Here is a 21,571-nt window from a genome sequence, read left to right as displayed (position 1 = left end):
TGCCCTCTTCGTAAGAGAGGGCATGCTAATCACGGTGTTCGTCAACAAACTTTTGGTGGAATTTTTTCCAGGAATCCACCCACTCGGTGCCTGGGGCTAGGAAGGTGGTTCTTAAATGATAGGTACCAGGAACTTGGCGGAAGCCAGATCCAGGAACAGTGCAAATGCCAGTTGCCTCTAGAAGCTCCTTGCAGTAATATTCGTCAGGGGCCATACCAAGAGACTCGGCCTTGCGAATAGCTTTTCTAGAAAGATCAAGCTTGGGGAAAAGATACATTGCACCCTGGGGCTTTTGGCAAGATACACCTTCCAGACTCTGGAAAGTTTCATATAGTAAAGTCGACTTTTGATGCAGCGAATTGTGGATTGCATTGCGCTCCTGGCGGTCTAATTCGTAGGAAGCATCGCCTTTCTTGGGAGGACGCACCATCAAGTCAACTAGTGCTTGACCGGTTACGACAGGACATAGAGAGATGGACGCTAGCTTCAAAAACACTTGTTTGACCTCCTCCGAAAACCCAACAAGTTCCATGTAGCCACCTCTCTGGCCACACTCACCAGATACACCTTTTGAGGTGGAATGCAGAGACGCCAATTGAACGTTGTCATATTTCCCGGGCTCGGTTTTTTGTAGTACCCTTAGAACCTTCTTCATCGACACAAAGTCGGCGTCGTCGAAACCATTCTCTTGGTACACTTCATCGGCAATGACAACCAAGCTATACTTCGCAGCAACTGTCAAGATCTTTTCAATGGCTTCAGGCGACAAAATAGCTCCAGTTGGGTTGCCTGGGTTGATTACAACCAGGCAAGTTGGACGCACGCCCTTTCTAATCGCATCTTTTACGACCTGCTCAACCTGCTCTGTGTCCATAGACCAACCAGAAGCTTCGTCAAGGTAGTATGGTAGTGCGTGCGCATCGTTCAGCGCCAGCGTAGCGGTGTAAAGTGGATACTGCGGAATAGGAATCAGGGCTCCGTTTTCCGAACCAGTGCAAAACATCGACAAGATGGCAGAAACCGCACTTGAAGCACCGGCAGTAAGGAAAATATCATTGGCAGAGGCCGGCTCGCCATCACGTTCCTCAATAAACTCAGCGACCGATTGGCGGAAACCTGCCACACCCTGGGAAGCCGAGTATGCTCCTACGGAACCGCCCACCTGCTTGAGCATTTTTTTAGCACGCTCAACGGCATCTGGCTTGAACAGCTTGTGTAGCTCTCCGGTGGGAAGAGATTCAATCAGAGCTGGATTTTGTAGGAGGGACAGAACCTGTCTGTAAAATGTCAGCGGTTTTTGATCTAGTTGCTGAGGATTACCAATGTTGGCATTAATAATTTTGTTGAAAGGAAGAGATCCCGGCTCTTCAACAAGCTTATGCCTTAATTCTTCTGCACGTAATGGAATTGGACCTCTCACAGCATATTTCGCATTGAGCACACACTGGTTGACATCGCGAAGCGTTTTCTTGCTTCCCAGAGCTTTTTGGGAAAGGTCGCTCTTTACAGCCGCCTTGGCACTCAAGCGACGCAATATGAGCCTGGAATGAGGCATTGTTCTGGTTAATTGTCTTGACAACATCATGAAGGAAAGGCTTCAGGTTTGGGATGTCTTGCAAATCGCTATATATACTTGGGAAGCCAGCTGTTCAAAAAATTGACTCAATATTGGAGACGAAGCGAGTGACCACCTTTTCCGCGATGAAAAATTTTCAACCTTGGGACGAGAGAATCGTTAGCTTGAATTTGAACCTAACATCTGAACTTCCAAGCTTTTAAATGTTAAACCAGTAGAGTTCCCATTATCACAAACGAGCCTTAATTTTGATAAGATGTAAGCAAACCAGTATTGTCGGTATCGTAGTACCGCGCAGGAATATTAAGCGCAGCGATGCCAGATAACCGTAGTCGGAGTCGGAGAATAAAGCGCGACGCGCATGATAAAGCGCCCATCGGGGATCAAAGAGCGCAGTGTGAGGGTAACTTTCGTAGAAACGTACCATATCACGTGTTTGTATTCGTTTTCTGTGACTAGTTAAGAGTGGCGGCCCGCATGGAAAGCGCCTATAACAGCGCAGAGGACGTCCAGCTCTTATTAGAATACATTGACAGTATCAAGCAGGTGCCAGTAATTATCTTAATCACTTTTCTGTCCTCAGTGCCCGCGAATCTGACGCTGAAATGTCGGTGTCCCGGTTTCGAACGATTGCTTCAAGCATCCCAAAGATCGGAGGATCGCGCTGATAATTGACCATCTCGACAGCTTCCTCGACCTGCAAGAACCTTCGAATGCGCAATTTTTGTGATCTCCTTTTATTTCCGGCAGAACACTCGCGTATATCAACATAGAGGAAAGATGAGCAACCTATTTAATCGATCTGGGGTTTTTATAGTTATTTTGAGGGGAGGCTGTTACGAGCCAAGTGAAGGGAAGCAGCTTGGAGAACATCAAGCAGCCGTCCAGTACCAATTATAAGATGAGTGCTTCGCAACGGTAGAACAATTGCGTGTAAACTAAATATTTCTTGTAAGTCTCAATGTCGCAGCATTTCAAAAACGCTATATCATGAACAAAACTTAAAATTCATTAGCGCCGTGCACAAAATAATTCTATTTTGATCTCCATCGATTAGAAAGCAAATGTTTAGCTGCTTAAAGTGCATGCTCTACTAGTTACACTTTCGCGCATCTCCCCATTGCAAATAAGAGACGGTAGCCATTTTGGAAAAAAGTGACACAGTGAGTGAGAAGAAGGAATGATTAAATAAATCGAGAAGATTTGTGAGCGCCACCAACAGAACACAAGCTAATTGGAAGTTTCAAAAATGAACATCGCTCCATCTATCTGCTGAAGTACACATCAGACTTGCTTCCTCTTGAGAGCACATTGGTTCGACGGGACTCACTATATACGAATATTTTTCTGCTAATAACGGATCCCCGCATCTCATCTCGAACCAGCTCATGCTGCAATACGGACGTTCAGTAGGCCAATGGACCCCTACGAAACGCTGGGCGTAGCACCAGATGCTACTCAGGATGAGATCAAGAAGGCGTACAGGCGACTGGCGCTGCAGCACCACCCAGACAAGGTCAGCGATGAGTCGTTAAGAGATGAAAGTGAAATCAAGTTCAAAGAGGTGGCGGCCGCTTATGAACTTTTGAGCAACGAGGAGAAAAGGCAAAACTACGATACATATGGAGACACTAATGGTTTCTCAGGAGATTACAGCGGCTTCCAAGACGGCGACTTCGCCAGCTTCTTCGGTAACTTCGCTTCTAACAGATACCAAGACGAATACGAGGCTCAGTCGCCACCAAGTCCACGTACAGATGACGCTCATGTACCAATACGCCTCACAATGCAGGAGCTTTACAACGGAAAAACCATCAGGTTCCAAGCCAAGCGAAACGTTGTGTGTAATCGTTGCGAAGGTACCGGCGTTCGTAGGCGCGCTAGGCATGCTTCAGCGTGCTCTCAATGCGAAGGGCACGGCGTAAAGCAGAGGCTCAGAAGATTAGGCCCCGGATTTGTTACTCGTGAGATTGTGCAGTGTGACAAATGCAAGGGCTTGGGTAAAAATCTGCGATCAGAGGATATGTGCAAAAAGTGCCACGGCAAAAGAGTGACCCCGGAAAGCAAAAATCTTAATGTTTACATACCAAGAGGATCGCGTCACGGTGATAGAGTCGTGCTGAAAGGAGAAGCTGACGAAGAGCCTGGAAAAATCCCCGGCGACCTTGTGTTTGACATCGCTGAAAACAGTGCTAGCAGCTCGCTAGAACGCAGGGGCTCCGACTTGTACGCAAAAATTACAATATCATTATCAGACGCGCTAACGGGATTTGAAAAGGAAGTTTGTACTACGCTGGACGGAAGGCTGTTGAAATTGAAAGTGCCTTTGGGACAAGTAGTGAGACCAGGCAATTTTGTTCGAATCGACAACGAGGGTTGGCCGCTTGATGACCAGGGCAGCAAGTTTGGCGATATGTACGTCCAGATCGATATCGAGTTCCCTCCGGACCACTGGTTTAGCGAAAGAAGCGACGTCAAATCCCTACAGAACTTGCTGCCACAAGCCGTATCGTCGTCAGCTACCTCAGACTTTAACGCCTCAGCTTCAGATCCTGCTAATACAGAAACTCCGCTTAAATTCAGTATTGTGAAATCCGCGGAAGAACTTCCGCAGTACCTCTCCGAAGAATCTGAACCGGGGCCTCAGTGTGCGCAACAGTAATCTAAAACGCAATACCCGATACACAAAATAATCTATTGAATAACCTTGTATATATTTAGAGACATTACTTACTCTAGCAGTGATTCGAGCTCCTTAGCGGTAAGTCCGTTGCCGGCGTATGTGGGCTCCAGTTCAAAGACGTCACTCTTGCGCCGTTGACCCGTTGAAATCGGAATAGTTGTTCTTTCGGGCGTATGATGCCTTTTGCGGCCGCTTTGATCAGCGTCAGTATCGTCATTATCATCTCTGTCAAAATTCAATGTAAAAAGCTGCGTAGAATCCTGAGAATTGATGTCTTCGTCTTCGTCCACACCCGAGAAGTTTAGCTGAAAGGGAGAAACGTCGACGCCTTGCAGTTTAGCGATTTCTTGTTCACCGAAAGGTGTATAACCCTCAGGAACGTGAGGCAGAGGCTCTGGTCTGGGCGGTATTACCTCAACCTCCTGGTCGCTATCGGATTCTTCAGCCCTCTGGCTCAATTTGGGTCCCAGAAGGCTCTGTAAGCCACCGGTCGCGCCTAGCAGGCCAGTTTGCTCGCCTTCTGCGTCGCGGTCGCGAGAAAGCAGTTTTGTCCTCAGCTTCGCGGCCAGCCGGTTGCTATCATCATCGTCATCCTCGTCGACCTCCGCACCCTCACTCTGAGAGCCCTCCTCTTCTATGCCATCCTTGAGCACCAGACTCTTGATCTTAGGCGCTCCGCTTGCGTTCAAAGTGGGGGCTGGGCCCAGGCGCGCGTTCCCGACAAAACTGCCCGCATGGTTGACCCCAGGTCTTGTTCTCTTGCGCAGCGGCTCCTTGGTCCCAAGGTAGCTCACACTCCTATTATTGTCCTTGCTCGCAAGCGGTCTCCTTGCCTCCGCACGCTTTGGTGATTTATTCTTCATGAACGACTGAGACCTGCTCAGTAGATGTCTTGGCGTAACTGGAACATTGCTTTCAGACCAAATTGAATTTTCCTTATCCTCATGGCGTCCCATCGGATGCTATACTGAGCGCTATATGGCTTCCTGTATGCTCCGAGCGTCGTTGCGTTGAGCTTATGACTCGGTGCAATCCTCGATTTGTTTATGGTTTAATTTTGAATATGCTTTGTGTACGTTCGTACGCGATTACCATAAAATTACGAGTACCTGTTTTTATGATGATTTCGCGAATAATACGCGATGAGCACCTCTATGAGTTGCTGGCCTTTGACCTAGACGATAACAAGCAGGTAAAGGCTATGTCCTTTAATGCAAGATGAATATGGCAGTCCGAGCGCTAGAAAAACTTCCTTTAGATATCAGGACGCTAGAGCTCCTTGAAAGGAAGTTGCTCAAGAAATCCCTACCGGGATTCCAGGAGCTAGCACAGCAGTACACAGCAGACGGTAGTTCGAAATCGCTCGAGAGTATAGTACATCTCACTTACTTCCATTGGTGCAACGAGGATGCACCGCATATAAAAAAATTCAGAGAACACTACGCAGAGCTGCGTGATCACTGGCCCTACGAGTTCCATCGTAGTATCCTTTCAATGGACACCCCTAAAACGCAGTCGATACGCTTTTTATGGAGTTCAAACAGCCCAAAAGTTCTCTCCAAGATGAGCTACGAGAAGTATGCGCATGACACTGAGGAAAGGCCGAGCAGGCTCACGGAGCTACAGCGCACGGTACAATTCCACGAGGTTTTCCAACATTTCCTGTTTTTGAAGAGCAGACCGCACTTATGCAAGACCCGCAAGGGCCTTGCGGTGCCTATTGTTGAAATACCGATGAAGCCGCTTGGTCAAAACATCCCTGAGGTTAGGGTTAGGAATTTGTTCAAACGCAAGATTGCGTATGTTTGGAAAGTACTGGCGCTTGATAGCCCGGCGCTTTCGAGACAAAACGAGTTGTCGCTCGCGAAGATTATCGACTCGCCGCAGCTGCCTGAGGATGTCAGCAGCAAGCGAGAGCTGAAAAGGCTTTATCAACGTGCATGCAGAGGCGCTTACACGATAGAGCAGCACCCCGTCTTAGGCCTGGAAATTAAGGAATCAAAACTACTTAAACGCTTGTGATTACACACTGCGATATCTACGAGAAGCGGTGATTAGGCCCCTAAGGTGGGGCCGACCTGCCAGGCTCCGGTCGGAATTTTGACCTGGCTTGCTACGTTAGTTCTTTCAACGCTGAACAGTTTTGAAAGACCAAACCAAAGGGTGTGCGCGGGAAGGTGTGCGCGGGAAGGTGAGCAAGGACCGATCTACTCATCCATTAGTAGTCTGTCATGGGTGTTATAAAACATATTGGTGGTCACGAGACCAAAGTATTAACTGAAAATTTTATGAACGAAGGCCAAATGCTTTGATTTTGAAGCCAGCTTAAAGCACTGAAGGTGGGGGACTCTCTCGACACTATCTATCATGTCTTTCATCTACAATCGCCTTTTCCAGTTCTCTGCTAGGCGATCCTTGTCCAGCCTTTCATCATTTTCACCTTTAAACGCTGTTTCATGCCGTCCATCGGTTTTCCAGGCCGCAGCTCCTATGGCAGCGGAAAGAAGCAGCCAAGGCAGCTCCCCACTCTTTAGCGCGCTCTTCGGTTTTACTCAGAGAAGATGGAAGAGCAGAGGTAATACTTATCAGCCAAGCACACTTAAAAGGAAGAGAAGGGTTGGGTTCCTGGCACGAGCCAAAAGCAAGCAGGGATACAAAGTCCTAAAAAGGAGGAGAGAAAAGGGCAGGTGGTACCTCACGCATTAGCATTTTGAAGAAGCTTGATCAAATACTCCTGTACATATACACAATGCCAGATGGTTTTCCCGCTCTGGCGAATTAGGTTTTTACTGTTTGTACTCTTGAATTAGACTATATACAGGGCAAGTTCCAGAGACAAAAAGGCTCAAGCAAAGTCAATCACAATACCGGGACCGCGAGTAGACGTGAGAGTCGTCTGGCCCAACAAACTTGGCTTCTTGGCCTTTTGGTTGGCTAGCGCTTCCTTCACGCTTTTTTGAGCCGCGACGATGTTTTCTAAAAGCTGCTTATCTGTGAAAGAACATCTGCCAACGGCGATGCTTATGTTATTACCACGTTGCCTAAAAGGCAGTGTGCCCATGCTATCTTTAATCAGGGATTCTAGGTTTTCTGAAACAGTACCCTTTTTAGCTGCAGGCAGTAGGCCACGAGGCCCCAATATTCTACCAAGCTGCGATGCAAGCAGTGTGGCTATTTCAGGGGTAGCAAAACTTTTGTCAAAGTCGAGAGGCACTTGGCCTTGCTTAATCTTTTCCACCAACTCCGAACCGCCGACAACGTGGCAGTTGAATTTCTCTCTTGCAATTTGGGCTTGCTGTTCGTCATTGGTAAAAACCGCGATCTTCAGCTCCTTCAACGCGTTTGGAAATGACACGTTACCGCTCAAAAGTGGCGCACCTCTTTCAGAAATCACAATTGTCGTGACACTCAGAGTCTGCTGCGACTGTGGTTGGCCCACCTCAGCGGCGCGCAAAAACCTCAGAGCTTTATCCACAGGCATGTATAAAGGATGCTCGCTGGCAGGCCTCCTCGCGGCCGCCTTCTTCTGCGCAAATCTTCTAACTTCTCTCTTCTTCAATTGGTCTTTTGACAGTTTCGATGTTGCATTGCCAACTGGTTCTTCCGCTCTTAGGGACGCCGAAACGTGCAACCTCCTCACAGGAGAAGCCCTCACTAGGGGCAAAAACCTGCTAGATAGTCCGGAAAACATCTCAACCAGCCGAATCTCTTCAGGGCGAAAGAACAACTTGGTTTGAGAACCTTTTGGTGAACTTTGACCGGATCTAGTGACACTACGAAACCTAAAAATTTTAGAACGTACTATATGATAAGGTGACAGAATATGCGCACCGTATAATGTCCATGGCCAAAAGATGAGATCAACTAAAGTGTTACTCTGCCTCTAAATCACTTGCGCTTCTTGTTCTTTTTCAATTTGTTCACAAAGTTAATCCACTTGGTAGGAATTCCGCTTTCATTCAGCAGTTCTATGACAGCAGGGCCATGTGGACCTTGCACTGTGACTTCGAGGGTTTTAGGAGAAGTGTTCGCTTCTCCAATTGTTGTAGAGCCGCTACATTTCTTTCTAAGAGCTTCAGCTAGCTCGTCAGCGTCTACCTGAAACTTTTCAAAATTAGAAACCTTGGTAACCACTTTGCGACCTATCTTCATTTCAGTCACAATTTGGACTTGAGGAATGCTGCCTTTCACAGGGTGCTTGAACAAAGGTGTACCATCAGCCTTTAGAATTAGAAAATGCTCCGAAAAGTTACCCTTTAGAACAGGTGCCATGATCTGCGCTCTCGCAATCGTTCTAACCGCATTCTCCTTTTTTGAAGAGCGATTGACCAAATCATACAAAAGGTCATCAAGTCGAACAGCGGATTTATTGTCGGGGCTCACCAAGTTCTTAGCTGATATGTATTTATCGACAGCCGATTTAATATCCTGTTGGGTGAACATTTGATTAGGCGGCAGATCTGTCGCGGAAAGGAACGCTTTGGTACTGCTTATCGGTCTGTACAAAGAAACAGCTTTCATAACAGACGCTTGCTCTTTTTCATTCGCGACCGAGGAGGCTCCTTTCTCCGAACTACTAGCGCCCCCTCCAATCCTGTAAGGCGCAAAATTTTTTAGCTCGCTTTTAGTTCTGTCCACTCCTATGATGGTCAGGTCATCGCCTTTGCCCTTGAGCTTTAAGAACCCTTCTTTTTCAAAGTATTTAAGAAACTTTGCAGTCTTTTTCCATGATGTTTTCTTCATGTTAACCTGCGTGTGATCGATTGGAGGCAGGTTTCGTAGAATGTGGTTCGAGACAAAGTTGGAAGCGCTTATGGGGGTCTCAAGTTTCGCGTCATGAGCCAACGAGTAATACAGCGATCTAGTAAAAAAATGATCCACGTCTTCAACTCTTAGCTCTGTAAGCTGCTCAGATATGTCTTCAACATTGACAAGAGGTTCCTGAACATCTTGCAAGCTCTTGGGTGCGGCTAAACTTTCGGGCGCAGATGGAACCCCAGTGTCGTCTTCAATGTCAGCTTCTTCTTCACTTTCCGAGTCTAGGATTGCAGCTGAGCCCTCAGGTGGCTGAAGTTTCACCTTAAAGACTTTACAAAGTTCATCGCCAAATGTGTGCACAATTTCCACCGCAACGCCAGACTCACCTATAACTCTTGAATATTGTGGGAGATTTATCTGAACGATGCCAATGGCTTTCACAACATCGGGTGCAGCCGTACTTGCAACACTCACCATTCTGGTTTTGACGCAGCGTTCGTCGAAAGGTGGTACTGTACCTGGCAACATCAGGTTGGCGCCCTTAAGCAGCTTCTCCTCAACGACGTACTCATGAGCCAGCACAATTGGTAAAAGCTTCGAATTGCTCCAGCAGGTAAACACTGTAGGGTATAAAAGGTCACTGAACTTTTCCTTGAACCAGATAGGAACGTTTTTTTGGTCTGTGAATACGGTTCCTGTTGTAAAAGGCGTTTTGAAAGTGGTTTGCTTGATCACCTGGGAAGGGAAAGCATATTCAGACGAACCGGTTTGTTCCTTACACTGTGACTGTATATTCTTACGCTCTGAGTTTTTCAGGTTACTCAAAGCTTTAATTTGGGGCTCTTTCTTGAACATTTTGAGCTTTTGATGCTTTCTTAATTGGTTTCTTTACATGTTCTATCTTTCATAAATTCTACACACATTTCACAAAGGCATGCATAACAGCAAATGTTTGACAAATGGCAGTTCAAAAGACTAATCAAACTACCAAAACACCGGGGCGTGGTATGGAATCCACGGCTTTCATTATACCTAGTCTTAGGTGATAAAACGGTGAGCGTGAATCGAGCCATTGATGGGCAACGCATCGCGGCGGTAAACCTTCGAGGTGATGGCCAATTGATAGGGGCTCAATGGGAACTTGCAGAAGGGAAGCTATTTGCTCTTTTTTTTGGTAATGGAGCTGTAAGAATCTACGACTGCGCTACAGGCGGAAGTTTGAGGGAGGTTGTTGACTTGGTAGACGAAGGCCAGTCCGCAGACGTTACCGTGGACACAGCTGTGTGGAGTGGAGCGCAATGGGCACAGTTCCGACAAGAATACAAAGGGCTCAATATCGAAATTACAAAGCAACTACCAGGAATGGTGAGGCTTGTACGAGATGCGAAGCAGCTAAGTGTCGTACCTCTTGAGACAGGAAAACTCCGGTGGTTAGCCGATCCAGGAAAAGATGCTGCGATTTTCTTGGGACATGACGAAAAATCCGGGGACTACTTAATGACGGTTGACGGGCTTTTGAGCGTCCGTGTGCCGAGTGGCATCAAGAAAATGCATAAGATTCTGCGACAAGGTGAGGATGGGACCTTCGTGGGCGTGGGAGCTGATGGGACCGTGCAGTGGGTTGTTCTGCGGTTTTTGAATTCTGCCCTTATGCGTGAGCTGATCAGGTACTCAGGCCAGATACGGTTTCTTTGCAGTTATCTCACTGAAAATATCAATATGTGCAAGACAGATCTAATCGAACCATACCGTCAGTTTCTCACGCGTATTGCAGATGCATATGAAGGCGGAGAGCTGGCAAGCCGCTTTCGCGACATCATCCTCTCAGGTTATATCCCTGAAGACCTTGAAGACTGGTTGTGCAACAGCATTGGCGATAAAAACTACAAGCGGTGGAAGCAACTCTCAACTCGGATGTATGGGGATTTGAATAACGTTTTGGCGCTAGCAGTCATACCGGCTTGCGAGCGTTTGATACTTGCTGCCGAGCAGCTGCAGGGGATTCACAAAGGTCTGAAATTACAGGAGTTTGGTCTTGCGTCCCCACAAGAATTCGAAAGTGCCGAGGTCACCGAACTGATTACCGGGTGTCAAGCACTTCTCCACGCGAGCTTGGAGCTAGTAGTTGACCTGAACCGTGACACGCGGTTGCATGCTATTTTTGCGGACTGGTTTTACGATGTCGTGATGGAAACTGTGGACGAAGACTACAAGCGGCCGCAGAACCGCGACAGCCACCAAGACTGCTATGGTGACCGCGCTTTGGCGCTAGATCAGTACATATCACACTGCTGGGAAAACTCAGAGGTATGGACGCGGTTTGAGCGACTGCTGCCACAGCTTGCAGCGGACGCCGATATCAGCGCTACGAAACTGGACCACATTTACACTCGGGCTTGGGTCTTAGAGCAAGTGCACGTGACCTCTCCCGTCCGCGCCTGCGACGTGGATTCTGTAGAGGTGCTGGATGTGCAAGCCTGCAATAAAGTTATTATGGTATGCAGAGTCCAGACCAAAGAGGGCTCTGGGGCTACTGTAGTGACAGTAGAGCCACCGATCGCGGATGCAGAACCTGTCTTGCAGAGCATGAAACTGGGCATGGATCACGTGATAAAAGCCGCGCTTGTCCTGCCTGAAGGCGCTGCCGACAATACTGCAGTAGTAGTTGCACTCCAGCATAGTGGGCAGCAAAATGCCAGTGTGCGTGCAAGCTGCGTGCAGTTTGGCGCACATGTTATGCACAGTGAGCATAGCTGGGAAGAGCTCGCGCCAAAGAACGAGGCACATGAGCCAGTGGCCTTTCTTCCCGTGCACGTGAGCGCAACGCGGGATGGCGTAGCCGTCCATAGCGATACTGATGTTGCTGTGTTCGAGAATATCACGTGAAAGTACCAAGTTTCATCACGTGACTTGACGTTAACACTGTGCGTAGGGCTGAAGCCCAATGTCTCCAGGCCTGCCACAGTAGTAACGGAGCCCGCAAAACTATCGAGGTCAATGTGACATTACAGAGTGTGGGATATGCATTGCGGCATAGAATGCAAGTCCTGGCTGAAAAATTCGATAGTATTTAAGGATGGTTCGAGCCGGGAAGTTAGCCATGCACAAGGTTATTAACCCCGCATTAGTTTCGCAGCCATCGACGAGGACATAGCCGTTCTAATACAAAAATGTCTAACTTTCAGTCCTCGCCCGGCTCTAAGCGCGAGTCGTCCTTCGAGGTCTCGCGCGAGCTGTCCAACGATGCACCTATTGATCTAGACGATCTCGACGCCGAATATGGCCAGTTCAAAAACGCGGAACACTCGGATGCTACCGCTGGCCGCGATCTTACTTCCGAGTACGGCGCTCAATTTGCAGCCGAGTTCGGCGGTGAGCCTGGTTCTGGCTCCGGCTCAGGCTCAGGCTTCCCTGAAGCAAAGCCCGTTGCTCCCGCGGCGCCAGGTAACGTCCCTTCGGCGCTATACGAGTTCCACGAACGCCCCGTCACCGTTGGCGAATTCTACAGCCAGAACTTGCGGTCCACGTTTACCCTAGCGACTTTCACCAACTATCTACGCAGTCTGCTGCCCATCATGAGGTGGCTGCCGCACTACAATGCTCGCTGGCTATATCAGGACTTGGTTGCGGGCATCACCGTCGGCTGTGTACTCGTGCCCCAATCTATGTCATACGCACAGATCGCTACGCTGTCACCACAATACGGGCTCTACTCTTCGTTTGTTGGAGCCTTCATCTACTCATTTTTCGCAACCTCGAAGGATGTCTGTATTGGACCTGTCGCTGTCATGTCGCTTCAAACAGCTAAGGCCATTTCTCACGTGGTCAGCAGCCTTCCTGAAGACACCGAAATTACTAGCCCCATGATCGCGACTGCGCTCGCGCTTTTGTGTGGTATCATCTCGCTTGGTTTGGGTGTACTGCGGCTCGGCTTCCTAGTCGAACTGATCTCCTCCACTGCTGTCGCGGGTTTCATGACTGGCTCGGCGCTCAACATTATTGCGGGCCAGGTGCCCGCGCTCATGGGCTACAACAAGCTGGTCAACACTCGCACTAGCACCTACAAAGTTATCATCAATTCCCTACGCCATTTGCCAGATACAAAGCTTGACGCGGTCTTCGGACTCGTGCCTCTAGTAATCCTGTACGTATGGAAATGGGGCTGTTCCACTGGCGGTCCTCGCCTCGTGCAACGCTACGGGTCGCGCCGCAGCCGCATGTGGGACAACGTCTTCCTGTACACTCAAGCTCTGAGGAACGCTGTGGTGATCGTTGTGTTCACGGCTATTGCTTGGGGCATGAGCCACCGCGCCTTGAAAGAGGGCGGCAGTGCGCGCATTTCGCTGCTGGGAACTGTTCCTTCTGGGCTCAAAGATGTGGGCGTTATGAAAGTGCCAAGTGGCTTGTTATCTAAAATTGCGCCCGAACTCCCCGCTTCAGTGATCGTGCTGGTTCTCGAACACATTGCAATCTCCAAGGCGTTTGGACGTGTGAATGATTACCGCGTTGTGCCTGACCAGGAACTCATCGCCATTGGCGCTACCAACTTGATTGGCACTTTCTTTAATGCATACCCGGCAACAGGTTCATTCTCGCGTTCTGCGCTGAAAGCCAAGTGTAATGTTAGCACGCCTCTCTCTGGATTGTTTTCCGGTGCATGTGTGCTGTTGGCAATTTACTGTCTAACTTCTGCTTTCAAGTTCATTCCTAAGGCAACACTAAGTGCGGTAATTATCCATGCAGTGTCAGACCTGATCGCCTCATATAAGACAACCTGGAGTTTCTGGCGTTTGAGTCCTCCTGACCTCGTCTGTTTCTTGGTCACCGTCGTGATCACTGTGTTCAGCAGCATCGAGAACGGAATCTACTTTGCTATGTGCTGGTCTGTTGCAGTCTTACTGTTCCGCACCGCGTTCCCCGCGGGCAAGTTTTTGGGACGTGTGCAGATTGCTGAAGCGCGTGTGACCAACAGTGGCGCTGGCGCCGGTGTGGGCATGAGCTCTGGCAACAGTGCTGGTACCGCCGTCAACCGCGAGAAAGAACGCGAAACCACATTCACGGCCGTTAGCGTCTCATCTGAATCGCTGTCACACACAGCGCCAGGGAAAGCTAAAGCTGCCAATAGCGCTGGCACAGACAAGCTGGGCAAGGTCGAAGGTCATGTGACTGACGGCGGTTCCCCTCGTGCACCACGGTTCCATACTAAGTGGGTGCCTTTCGACCGCTACACTCGCGAGCTCAATCCCGAGGTCTTCGTTGCGCCCCCTCCGCCAGGAGTTATTGTGTTCCGCCCTAGCGAAAGTTGGACATACGTCAACTGCTCGCGTCAGTACGACGCCATTTTCGATGAGGTGGTGCGCCTAACGCGGAGAGGCAGACCTCAAATTGTGGCCAAGAGCAGCTCACGCCCCTGGAATGACCCTGGTGAGTGGCATCCTCCTAAGTTCCTGCGTAAGCTATTCAAGTCCAGCTCTGAGGACCTGGAAAACCGCGCCGTTGCTCGTGATGAACGTCCTGTACTACGTGTGATCGCCATGGACTGGTCGCAGGTCGCTCAGGTGGACTCCACGGGTCTGCAGACACTCCAGGACCTACGCAAGGCTGTCAACAAGTATGCGGATCGCCAGGTCGAGTTTCACTTTGCTGGTATCATTGAGCCCTGGGTGAAGCGCGGCCTCATTAACAGCGGTTTTGGGACCGTTAACGACGAGTTCGCCGACGAGTCGCTGCTCGTTGGCCACAAGAGCTGCCACATCGCCCGCTCCGCGGAGCCTACGGAGGACGAAGAGTCTCGCTTGGCACACCCTGCAACCGGCACAAATCTTCCCTTTTTTCACCTGGAATTGCCGGACTTTTCTGAATGGGATTACAGTGATTAAAGGACTTAAGTTAATAATGTAAAGAATAGCTACAAATTTGATGTTTTTGGAGGTACTTTGTCTCAATCGACAATCGGCTGGGCCAACAGCGCTTAAGCTGTAGAGTTGCTGGTTTGGACTGTCGGCAAAGAGACAGGCGTTTGTCTCGAAGTCACGTGTATAACGGCTTTTTGTTTCGTTTCACACTCTTTTTTCTAGGCCCGATGCACTTCGAGAAGCGGAAGACGATAGATAAGCCAATTCGTCGGGAAATCGGTGAATTCTTGCCCCTAGTTGTCCGAGCAGGCGCTGGATTTTGAAATTCCGCAGACAACCCTTTGCTAAGTTCAGCGTGCTAAGCTGTAATCTTTGCAAAGACACGCTGTCCTGCGCGGCATTATATTATATCTTGTAAGGCCCGCATCTCAGGAAAACTCCGTTGCTACTGACAAGTAAAGAGCGCCGGGAACCAACAGGGTCTTATTCGGATTTGTTCAAATAATTCGCTTCTGTCACACCTGCGTGCTGTCGAAACATAGACTTCTTTGGTTCCTAGAAGTGTTCTAATCTTCCGACTTCGTCCTCTCAAGCTTCTGCAGTTATTCAAATAGGTATGGTGCAAAGCGAGCATAGCCCGCTCTTGACTCCTGTCGACAGGGACGCCATGCAGGATCCCTCGACGGACCTGCCAGGGTTCGTGGCCAACCAGATCGAGCAGCAGGATCACCTTTTAGATATCGAGCAAGGACGGGCGTACGGCTCCACGACGAAGAGCTCTATTTCATCTGAAAACGAGCGCGAGGACGCGGGTGGTGCCACGGTTGCCGGTTGCGGCTCCGCCGAGTTCTATCTACCGTCATCACGCATCCTGATCATTATGTTTTCCATGTTTCTGGGCATTTTCTTGGCGGCGCTTGACGGCACCATCGTTTCAACACTGCTGACGCACATCGGCTCTGAGTTTAACTCACTCGACAAGGCTTCCTGGATCGCGACCAGCTACCTGCTTTCAAGCAGTACTTGTCAGCCTCTGTACGGCAAGCTGTCGGACCGCCTGGGCCGGAAGCCACTTCTGGTCTTCAGCAACGCCGTGTTTGCCATCGGCTGCTTGATCTGCGGGCTAAGCAACTCGATATGGGCGGTCGTAGCGGGCCGTTTTATCAGCGGGATTGGCGGGTGCGGTCTCACCTCCCTTGCAACGATGATCATGAGCGACCTTGTGCCTCTGCGTGATCGCGCCGTCTACCAGGGTCTGTGCAACTTTGTCTTCGGCCTTGGAACCGCCTCGGGAGGGCTGGTAGGAGCGTACTTCCGGGATTGGAGGCTGGCCTTCATTTTGCAGTGTCCTATCAGCGTTCTGAGCGGGATCCTGATCGTGGTGTACCTGGAGCTGCCACCACGAGCCAGCGCGAGCAACAAGGACTGCTGGTCTGCGAGGCTGCGAAGGCTCGACTGGGCAGGCGCGACCAGCCTGATTGCGTTCTTGTTCCTGTTCATGCTGACGTCGTCGATGGGCGGCAGTAGCGTCGCGTACGGATCGCGCCTGTTCGCGGCCATGTGTGCGGCGACGCTCGTGTTCGGGGCCGTGTTCGTGTACGTGGAGCTGCGCGTGGCTGCGGACCCTGTGCTACCGGTGACGTTTCTGCGGGACCGTTCGGTGCTCGGGTCGAGCTTGGCAAACTGGTTCTGCATGATGAGTATGATGACCACGAACTTCTACCTGCCAGTGTACTGGTCCAGCGTGTTGGGCATGAAAGCCACAGATGTCGGAAAGCGCGCTATGCCGAGCTTTTTCAGCGTGGCGTTCGGGTCGCTGGGCGCGGGGCTCTACATGAAGCGCACGGGCAAGTACTACTACTTCCTGCTGGCGTTCTGCGTGCTGGCGATAGCGGGCCAGGTGCAGATTGTGCTCATCACGCCGCAGATGCCCGTGTGGCGGCAGTACTTGCTGCAGGTGGTGCCGGGCTTCGGCGTGTCCGTGCTGATCACCGTGACGCTGCTGGCGATGATTGCCGCGGTGCCACACGAGCACCACGCGGCCACGACGTCGATCTCCTACGCGTTCCGGTCCACTGGCGCGACGCTGGGCGTGTCCGTGGGCGCGGCGGTCTTCCGCAGCTCGCTGACCTCGCTGCTGGACGCGAAGGTGATGCGATTTGCGTCTGACGGGCATTCGGAGCGCGAACTCCGCGGCATCATTGCCAGCGCTGCGCGGTCGTCGGACTGGGTGCACCGCAGCGCGCCGCCCTTCGTGCGGGCCACGCTGCTGGAGTGCTACCACTTTGCGTCGCGCGCTACTTTCAAGTTCTGCCTAACGACGATGGTGCTGGCGGGCGTGAGCTGCAGCATCATCAAGGAGCACAAGCTTCACACGTCGATCAAGCGCGGCTCTTGAGCGCGGGGATCTTATAGACATTACCATGCGGCGTGCCACTACGATGTGCTACTACGATGTACTAGCAAAGTGTGCCCTATGTGCTGCGCCGCAAATTAGTATCACGATGCGCTACGCCGCGACGCGCTATTACGATGTGCAACCTTGATGTTCTGCGACTACCTACTAGTACAACGTATTTCTAAATTACACTACAATAAACTACACGATGAACTACTTAAATGTACTGCTACAACGCGCTACCTAAATTAACAAACACAACACACTACCGCAGCGCACTCCGCTACGGCGCTCAACTGCGATGTACAACCGCAGCGTTCTACCAAAATGTGCTACTACAACGGAATAAAACGTACTCCTTGAACACACTACTGTAATGAACTATCAAATATTCTACGACAACGTACTTCGACAACATGCTTCGACAACGCGCTACTGCAGCGCACAGACAACGCTCTACACTCCACCACACCACACAGAGCGGGCCTCGCTTGCCCCGCTGGCCGTCGGCTCCTACCGCCTTCGCTGGCTTCCGCTCATGCATGGAACACCGGCCCATGCTGACATAACCCATCTGATTTAGCACGTCCACATCACGTGACCATATACTGCTTATCTAATCTCCACATCTCATCGGAAGCTCTACATACGCTCTCGGCACGCTTCAGCACGCTTCGGATACACGTTCAACACGCTCCAAGCGCACCGCTGCCTCGCCGCTATGCGGCTCGCATCCACGCTTGCCTCCTCCCACACAAAATCCCAGGCTCCGCGCTCCCAGCCGCCAGCTCATCCCGGCTTCTCCCTGGTGGCGTGATCCTATAGTACCGTTCGATATTTCCGGCGACTCCAAAATCAGGCGACTTTTGGTCTCACAATGGACAAGCTCCAGTGGGCAGCGCAGGCTACCCCACAAAATTACGGAGCTTCGTGCCGCTCGCTGTGGAGTGACCAGGGAGAACAGGACCGGCAGCAAGGACCCGAACGTAACAGCACCGGTTGATCAGACCACACTGGCACGGCAGCGGGACAGGCTGCGCGACGGTGATGTCGGCGACGCTGGCAACGCGGGCGGTGCTGGCGGCGACGATTGTATATAAGGTAGCGGTTTGTAGCGGTTTGGGTGGGTTTTTGTTCTGTTCTTCTTTGTTCTCTTCCGGACAGCAGTAATCAGGACCACTAGCAAGTTTCCTACTACAAGCAAACCATCCAAACCATCCAAATCCTTTTCCCGTCTACATGTTGTCATCTCAGATTTTGAAGTCCGTCGCCACTCTGCAGGGCGTCGCTGCGTCGCAGGTGTCGAGAAGCGCGTCGCGCGTGGTGCTGAAGGGCCCTAGCAGCAGAGCCAGAAAGTGGGCCGTAATCGAGGCCAAGAGACTGGTGCCCGCGATCGGGATGTGGGGCGCGTTCATGGGCGCGGTGTTGGGATGGCCCTTCGCCGTGCGCGCGCTGGTGCACTAGAGCGGAATAGCCTGGCACGCAGCACACGCAGCGCACGCAGCGCACGCCGCACACGCCGCACACGCGGCATTAATGAATTAAATATTCGCAATGTATAACAACAGATGTAGCAGTAACGAACGACTTACGAGTACAAGCGGCTTACGAGCACGGGCGGGCGGGCAGGCGGCCCGCTCACTGCGGGCGCGCCTTGGGCCCCCAGTTCTTCGTCGGGTTCTCCTGGTAGCGCACGATCTTCAGCTTGCGCAGCTTCTCGACCCTGCCGCTCTGGTCGTTGGGCTCGAAGCTCAGCTGGTCGCCGTACTGCGCGGCCTCGGCCACCAGGTCGTTTGACAGGATCTTGTACCCCCACGAGTTCTGGTTCATCTTTTCCACGTTACACAGGCCGTTGTCCAGGCAGTAGCGCTTCATCACGTACCAGATGGCGCCCCAGGGCGCGTCGGTCTTGAGCGACGAGGGCTGCGCGTGCGTCAGAGAACACTCGTAGCCCAGCGAGCCGAGCCCGGCCACCACGGTCTTGAGACTCGGCACCTGGAACTTGAGGATCGACGACACGCGGTTGGGCGTGAAGTAAAATGGCGCGTCCACCTCGTTCTTGGCCAGCGTCAGCATGCCCTCAATCCGCTTGCGCGTCTTGTACACATCGTCGCCATGGACGTCGCGGTTGATCCGCAGCACCTCGTCTATGAACTCGCGGTTGTGCAGCGGGCCCGCGTACATGGGCCCTGTGAGGTGGTGCGCGCCGCCGCAGTAGTGGCACTTCTTGTCCACGGGCGGGCCCTGCGCCAACGAGTACTTCAGGTACGGCTTGCCCTTCTTGGACTCGCGCTCCGTCTGCTTGCCCAGGCGCTGGCTGTGGTACGACCGGCACCCGCTGCACACGTACGTGATCATCGTGTTGTGCTGCAGGTCCTTGACCTTGGTTGGGTTCGTCTTGACTTTCACGAACACGCGCACATAGAAGTCGATGCTCAGCGACAGCAGCGGCTCGATGCTCTTCTTGTACTTGGCCGCGCTCTGGCCCAGCAGGTTCAGGACCAGTCTCAGCGCGCTCTCGTGCGTCGCGTCGTGGCCCGCCATGTTCACGCCCCCGTACAGTGCGAAGCACTTCTCGGGGTACCCGTTGCCCGCCAGTACCGACAGGTCCGTGCAGGTGACGAGCATCAGCCCGTCGTCCTCGATGTTCTGCAGCGCGGCGTCAATGAACGGCGTCGCGGTCCCGTAAGGGTCGAGATCGATGACGTGGTACCGCTTGTGCGCCGCCTTGTTGCGGTACATCAGCACGTTCGCGTCGTCGATGTTGGGCTTCACGATGTGGCCAACCTTGTTGTAGTCCACGTTGCGCTGGATCGCGTCCACGGCCTCCGGCAGCAGATCGTTGGCAACCACCTCCTTAACATTGGGGATCTCGTGCGCGTACCGGATAGCGCGGAGTCCGGTCGCGGAAAGCGCCTCCAGGATCTTGATGTAGGGCCTACTGCTGCTGGCCTTGACCTCTGCGGACGACCCATCTTCCAGCTTGCGTTTCTTACTCGCCTCCTCGCCATGCTCCAAGCCGCGTTTCTTGCCCTTACCACGCGACTTCTCCTGCTTGGCCTGCCCGTACAGGTTATCCCACGCCTTGATACAGCTGACACTCAGGTCCCTGTTGAACTGCTGGATGGGATTGTAGAACACGGTCTCCTTCTCAGGGAACAGGATGTGCGCCTTGCCCTCCGTCACCACGGTGAACTTGCTCGCATCGGGCTTGGGCGCGGGCTTTACGAATCGGCTTCTGACCTTAGCCAGTGCTGCTCTAATCATTTTCGCGCTGTCGATGCGAGATGAGCTGCCGAAGGAAGCGATGTCCTTATTAAAAATTTTTAGATATTTTGATGCCCGGTAAGAAACCGCCAACAACCCTTCAGAGGTGCGTCACGGTGAACTTTGAGGGCCTTAAAACCATTCCATTGTGATTTCCGACACTTGTTTTACTGGAACGCCGTCTTTGTCTATGGCCGCGAGCTCGCGGTGTCCCGATTCTGATCACTCGTAAGTCCCAGGGAGAACCTCCACCATGTAGCCTTGGTGGCCCCTAACCATGGGAGCAAAGCACTATCGTATTTTGGAGCGTCCAGAAACGTTACGTGTTTTCCTCAGACCTTCTTCATCCTGAATTTGTAAATATATCTAACTTACACCTGTTCATTCACATTGTTAGCTGAACAATTACTAGTGTTAAAGAGCAGATCACGATATGCCTCCAAAAGATGGGAAGAAGCAGGCCCCCGGCAAGTCGTCGGCTACAGCAAATGCGAAGGACGGGCAAAAGGTCTCCATAGAAGATCTTCTTTTCCCCAGAACTGTGATCGCGAGCTTGGCCAAAGAAAGCGCACAACATGGCCAAGATCGGGACACCGCGGCGAAGGACGAGGAGGTGCGCAAGGTAATGCTATCAAAAGACGCGGTCACTGCCCTGCAGCGATCCGCAACGGTCTTTGTCAATCACCTGCTGGTGTACGCGCGCGAGAGCGCTGGCGCACAGGGTCGCAGAAGCTGCAGCGTCGACGACGTGCTTTTGGCACTCAACCAATGCGGAATGGAGGGGCTCGAGGGCCTGGTGAGGGCGAAACTCGACGCGTACCTCCAGATGTTCGAACTGCGAAAGCAGGAGAAGAGTGCGCCTCGCAGCGCTGCGCAGAGAGCGAACGTCAACTCTAAGGAGAACGCAGGCGAGAGGGACCAGGACGAGGGCGATGAGGACGAACAGGAGAAAGGAGAGGACCAGGAAGCCAACGGAGCCGAGCCCTCCAAGAAACAAAAGCTACAAGAACCATATGATACAGCGGTTTAGATTT

At 51.6% G+C, this 21,571-nt stretch overlaps 13 protein-coding genes across 13 annotated transcripts; 8 read left to right on the top strand and 5 right to left on the bottom strand.

Moving 5' to 3' along the window:
• Positions 1–25: 25 nt before the first annotated feature.
• ALT1 (alanine transaminase ALT1) lies at positions 26–1,585 on the bottom strand (the record flags this gene model as incomplete). Its single annotated transcript, XM_002555580.1, has 1 exon — positions 26–1,585. The coding sequence occupies one exon, from the start codon at positions 1,583–1,585 to the stop codon at positions 26–28; it is 1,560 nt and encodes a 519-aa protein (XP_002555626.1).
• Positions 1,586–2,993: 1,408 nt separating this feature from the next.
• On the top strand, positions 2,994–4,238 carry XDJ1 (Xdj1p; the record flags this gene model as incomplete). The annotated part of the gene is made up of 1 exon (XM_002555579.1): positions 2,994–4,238. One exon carries the CDS (start codon positions 2,994–2,996, stop codon positions 4,236–4,238), a length of 1,245 nt encoding a protein of 414 aa, XP_002555625.1.
• A 68-nt stretch (positions 4,239–4,306) lies between these two features.
• On the bottom strand, positions 4,307–5,215 carry PDS1 (securin; the record flags this gene model as incomplete). Its single annotated transcript, XM_002555578.1, has 1 exon — positions 4,307–5,215. One exon carries the CDS (start codon positions 5,213–5,215, stop codon positions 4,307–4,309), a length of 909 nt encoding a protein of 302 aa, XP_002555624.1.
• Positions 5,216–5,477: 262 nt separating this feature from the next.
• GEP5 (Gep5p) lies at positions 5,478–6,281 on the top strand (the record flags this gene model as incomplete). The annotated part of the gene is made up of 1 exon (XM_002555577.1): positions 5,478–6,281. One exon carries the CDS (start codon positions 5,478–5,480, stop codon positions 6,279–6,281), a length of 804 nt encoding a protein of 267 aa, XP_002555623.1.
• Positions 6,282–6,626: 345 nt separating this feature from the next.
• Positions 6,627–6,965, top strand: MRX14 (mitochondrial 54S ribosomal protein bL34m; the record flags this gene model as incomplete). Its single annotated transcript, XM_002555576.1, has 1 exon — positions 6,627–6,965. One exon carries the CDS (start codon positions 6,627–6,629, stop codon positions 6,963–6,965), a length of 339 nt encoding a protein of 112 aa, XP_002555622.1.
• A 139-nt stretch (positions 6,966–7,104) lies between these two features.
• On the bottom strand, positions 7,105–7,950 carry MRPL1 (mitochondrial 54S ribosomal protein uL1m; the record flags this gene model as incomplete). Its single annotated transcript, XM_002555575.1, has 1 exon — positions 7,105–7,950. The coding sequence occupies one exon, from the start codon at positions 7,948–7,950 to the stop codon at positions 7,105–7,107; it is 846 nt and encodes a 281-aa protein (XP_002555621.1).
• Positions 7,951–8,147: 197 nt separating this feature from the next.
• TMA64 (Tma64p) lies at positions 8,148–9,872 on the bottom strand (the record flags this gene model as incomplete). The annotated part of the gene is made up of 1 exon (XM_002555574.1): positions 8,148–9,872. One exon carries the CDS (start codon positions 9,870–9,872, stop codon positions 8,148–8,150), a length of 1,725 nt encoding a protein of 574 aa, XP_002555620.1.
• Positions 9,873–9,965: 93 nt separating this feature from the next.
• On the top strand, positions 9,966–11,903 carry APC4 (anaphase promoting complex subunit 4; the record flags this gene model as incomplete). The annotated part of the gene is made up of 1 exon (XM_002555573.1): positions 9,966–11,903. The coding sequence occupies one exon, from the start codon at positions 9,966–9,968 to the stop codon at positions 11,901–11,903; it is 1,938 nt and encodes a 645-aa protein (XP_002555619.1).
• Positions 11,904–12,187: 284 nt separating this feature from the next.
• On the top strand, positions 12,188–14,896 carry SUL2 (sulfate permease; the record flags this gene model as incomplete). The annotated part of the gene is made up of 1 exon (XM_002555572.1): positions 12,188–14,896. One exon carries the CDS (start codon positions 12,188–12,190, stop codon positions 14,894–14,896), a length of 2,709 nt encoding a protein of 902 aa, XP_002555618.1.
• Positions 14,897–15,488: 592 nt separating this feature from the next.
• VBA4 (Vba4p) lies at positions 15,489–17,270 on the top strand (the record flags this gene model as incomplete). The annotated part of the gene is made up of 1 exon (XM_002555571.1): positions 15,489–17,270. The coding sequence occupies one exon, from the start codon at positions 15,489–15,491 to the stop codon at positions 17,268–17,270; it is 1,782 nt and encodes a 593-aa protein (XP_002555617.1).
• A 1,239-nt stretch (positions 17,271–18,509) lies between these two features.
• Positions 18,510–18,734, top strand: KLTH0G13442g (KLTH0G13442p; the record flags this gene model as incomplete). The annotated part of the gene is made up of 1 exon (XM_002555570.1): positions 18,510–18,734. One exon carries the CDS (start codon positions 18,510–18,512, stop codon positions 18,732–18,734), a length of 225 nt encoding a protein of 74 aa, XP_002555616.1.
• A 174-nt stretch (positions 18,735–18,908) lies between these two features.
• TRM1 (tRNA (guanine26-N2)-dimethyltransferase) lies at positions 18,909–20,537 on the bottom strand (the record flags this gene model as incomplete). Its single annotated transcript, XM_002555569.1, has 1 exon — positions 18,909–20,537. One exon carries the CDS (start codon positions 20,535–20,537, stop codon positions 18,909–18,911), a length of 1,629 nt encoding a protein of 542 aa, XP_002555615.1.
• Positions 20,538–20,970: 433 nt separating this feature from the next.
• DPB4 (DNA polymerase epsilon noncatalytic subunit) lies at positions 20,971–21,567 on the top strand (the record flags this gene model as incomplete). The annotated part of the gene is made up of 1 exon (XM_002555568.1): positions 20,971–21,567. The coding sequence occupies one exon, from the start codon at positions 20,971–20,973 to the stop codon at positions 21,565–21,567; it is 597 nt and encodes a 198-aa protein (XP_002555614.1).
• Between the last annotated feature and the right edge of the window lie 4 nt (positions 21,568–21,571).

Source organism: Lachancea thermotolerans (genome assembly GCF_000142805.1).
Source record: "Lachancea thermotolerans CBS 6340 chromosome G complete sequence".
Classification (NCBI taxonomy): Eukaryota; Fungi; Ascomycota; class Saccharomycetes; order Saccharomycetales; family Saccharomycetaceae; genus Lachancea; species Lachancea thermotolerans.
The sequence above is the reverse complement of the archived record's forward strand: the minus strand, read 5'-3'. Positions and strand labels throughout refer to the sequence as shown.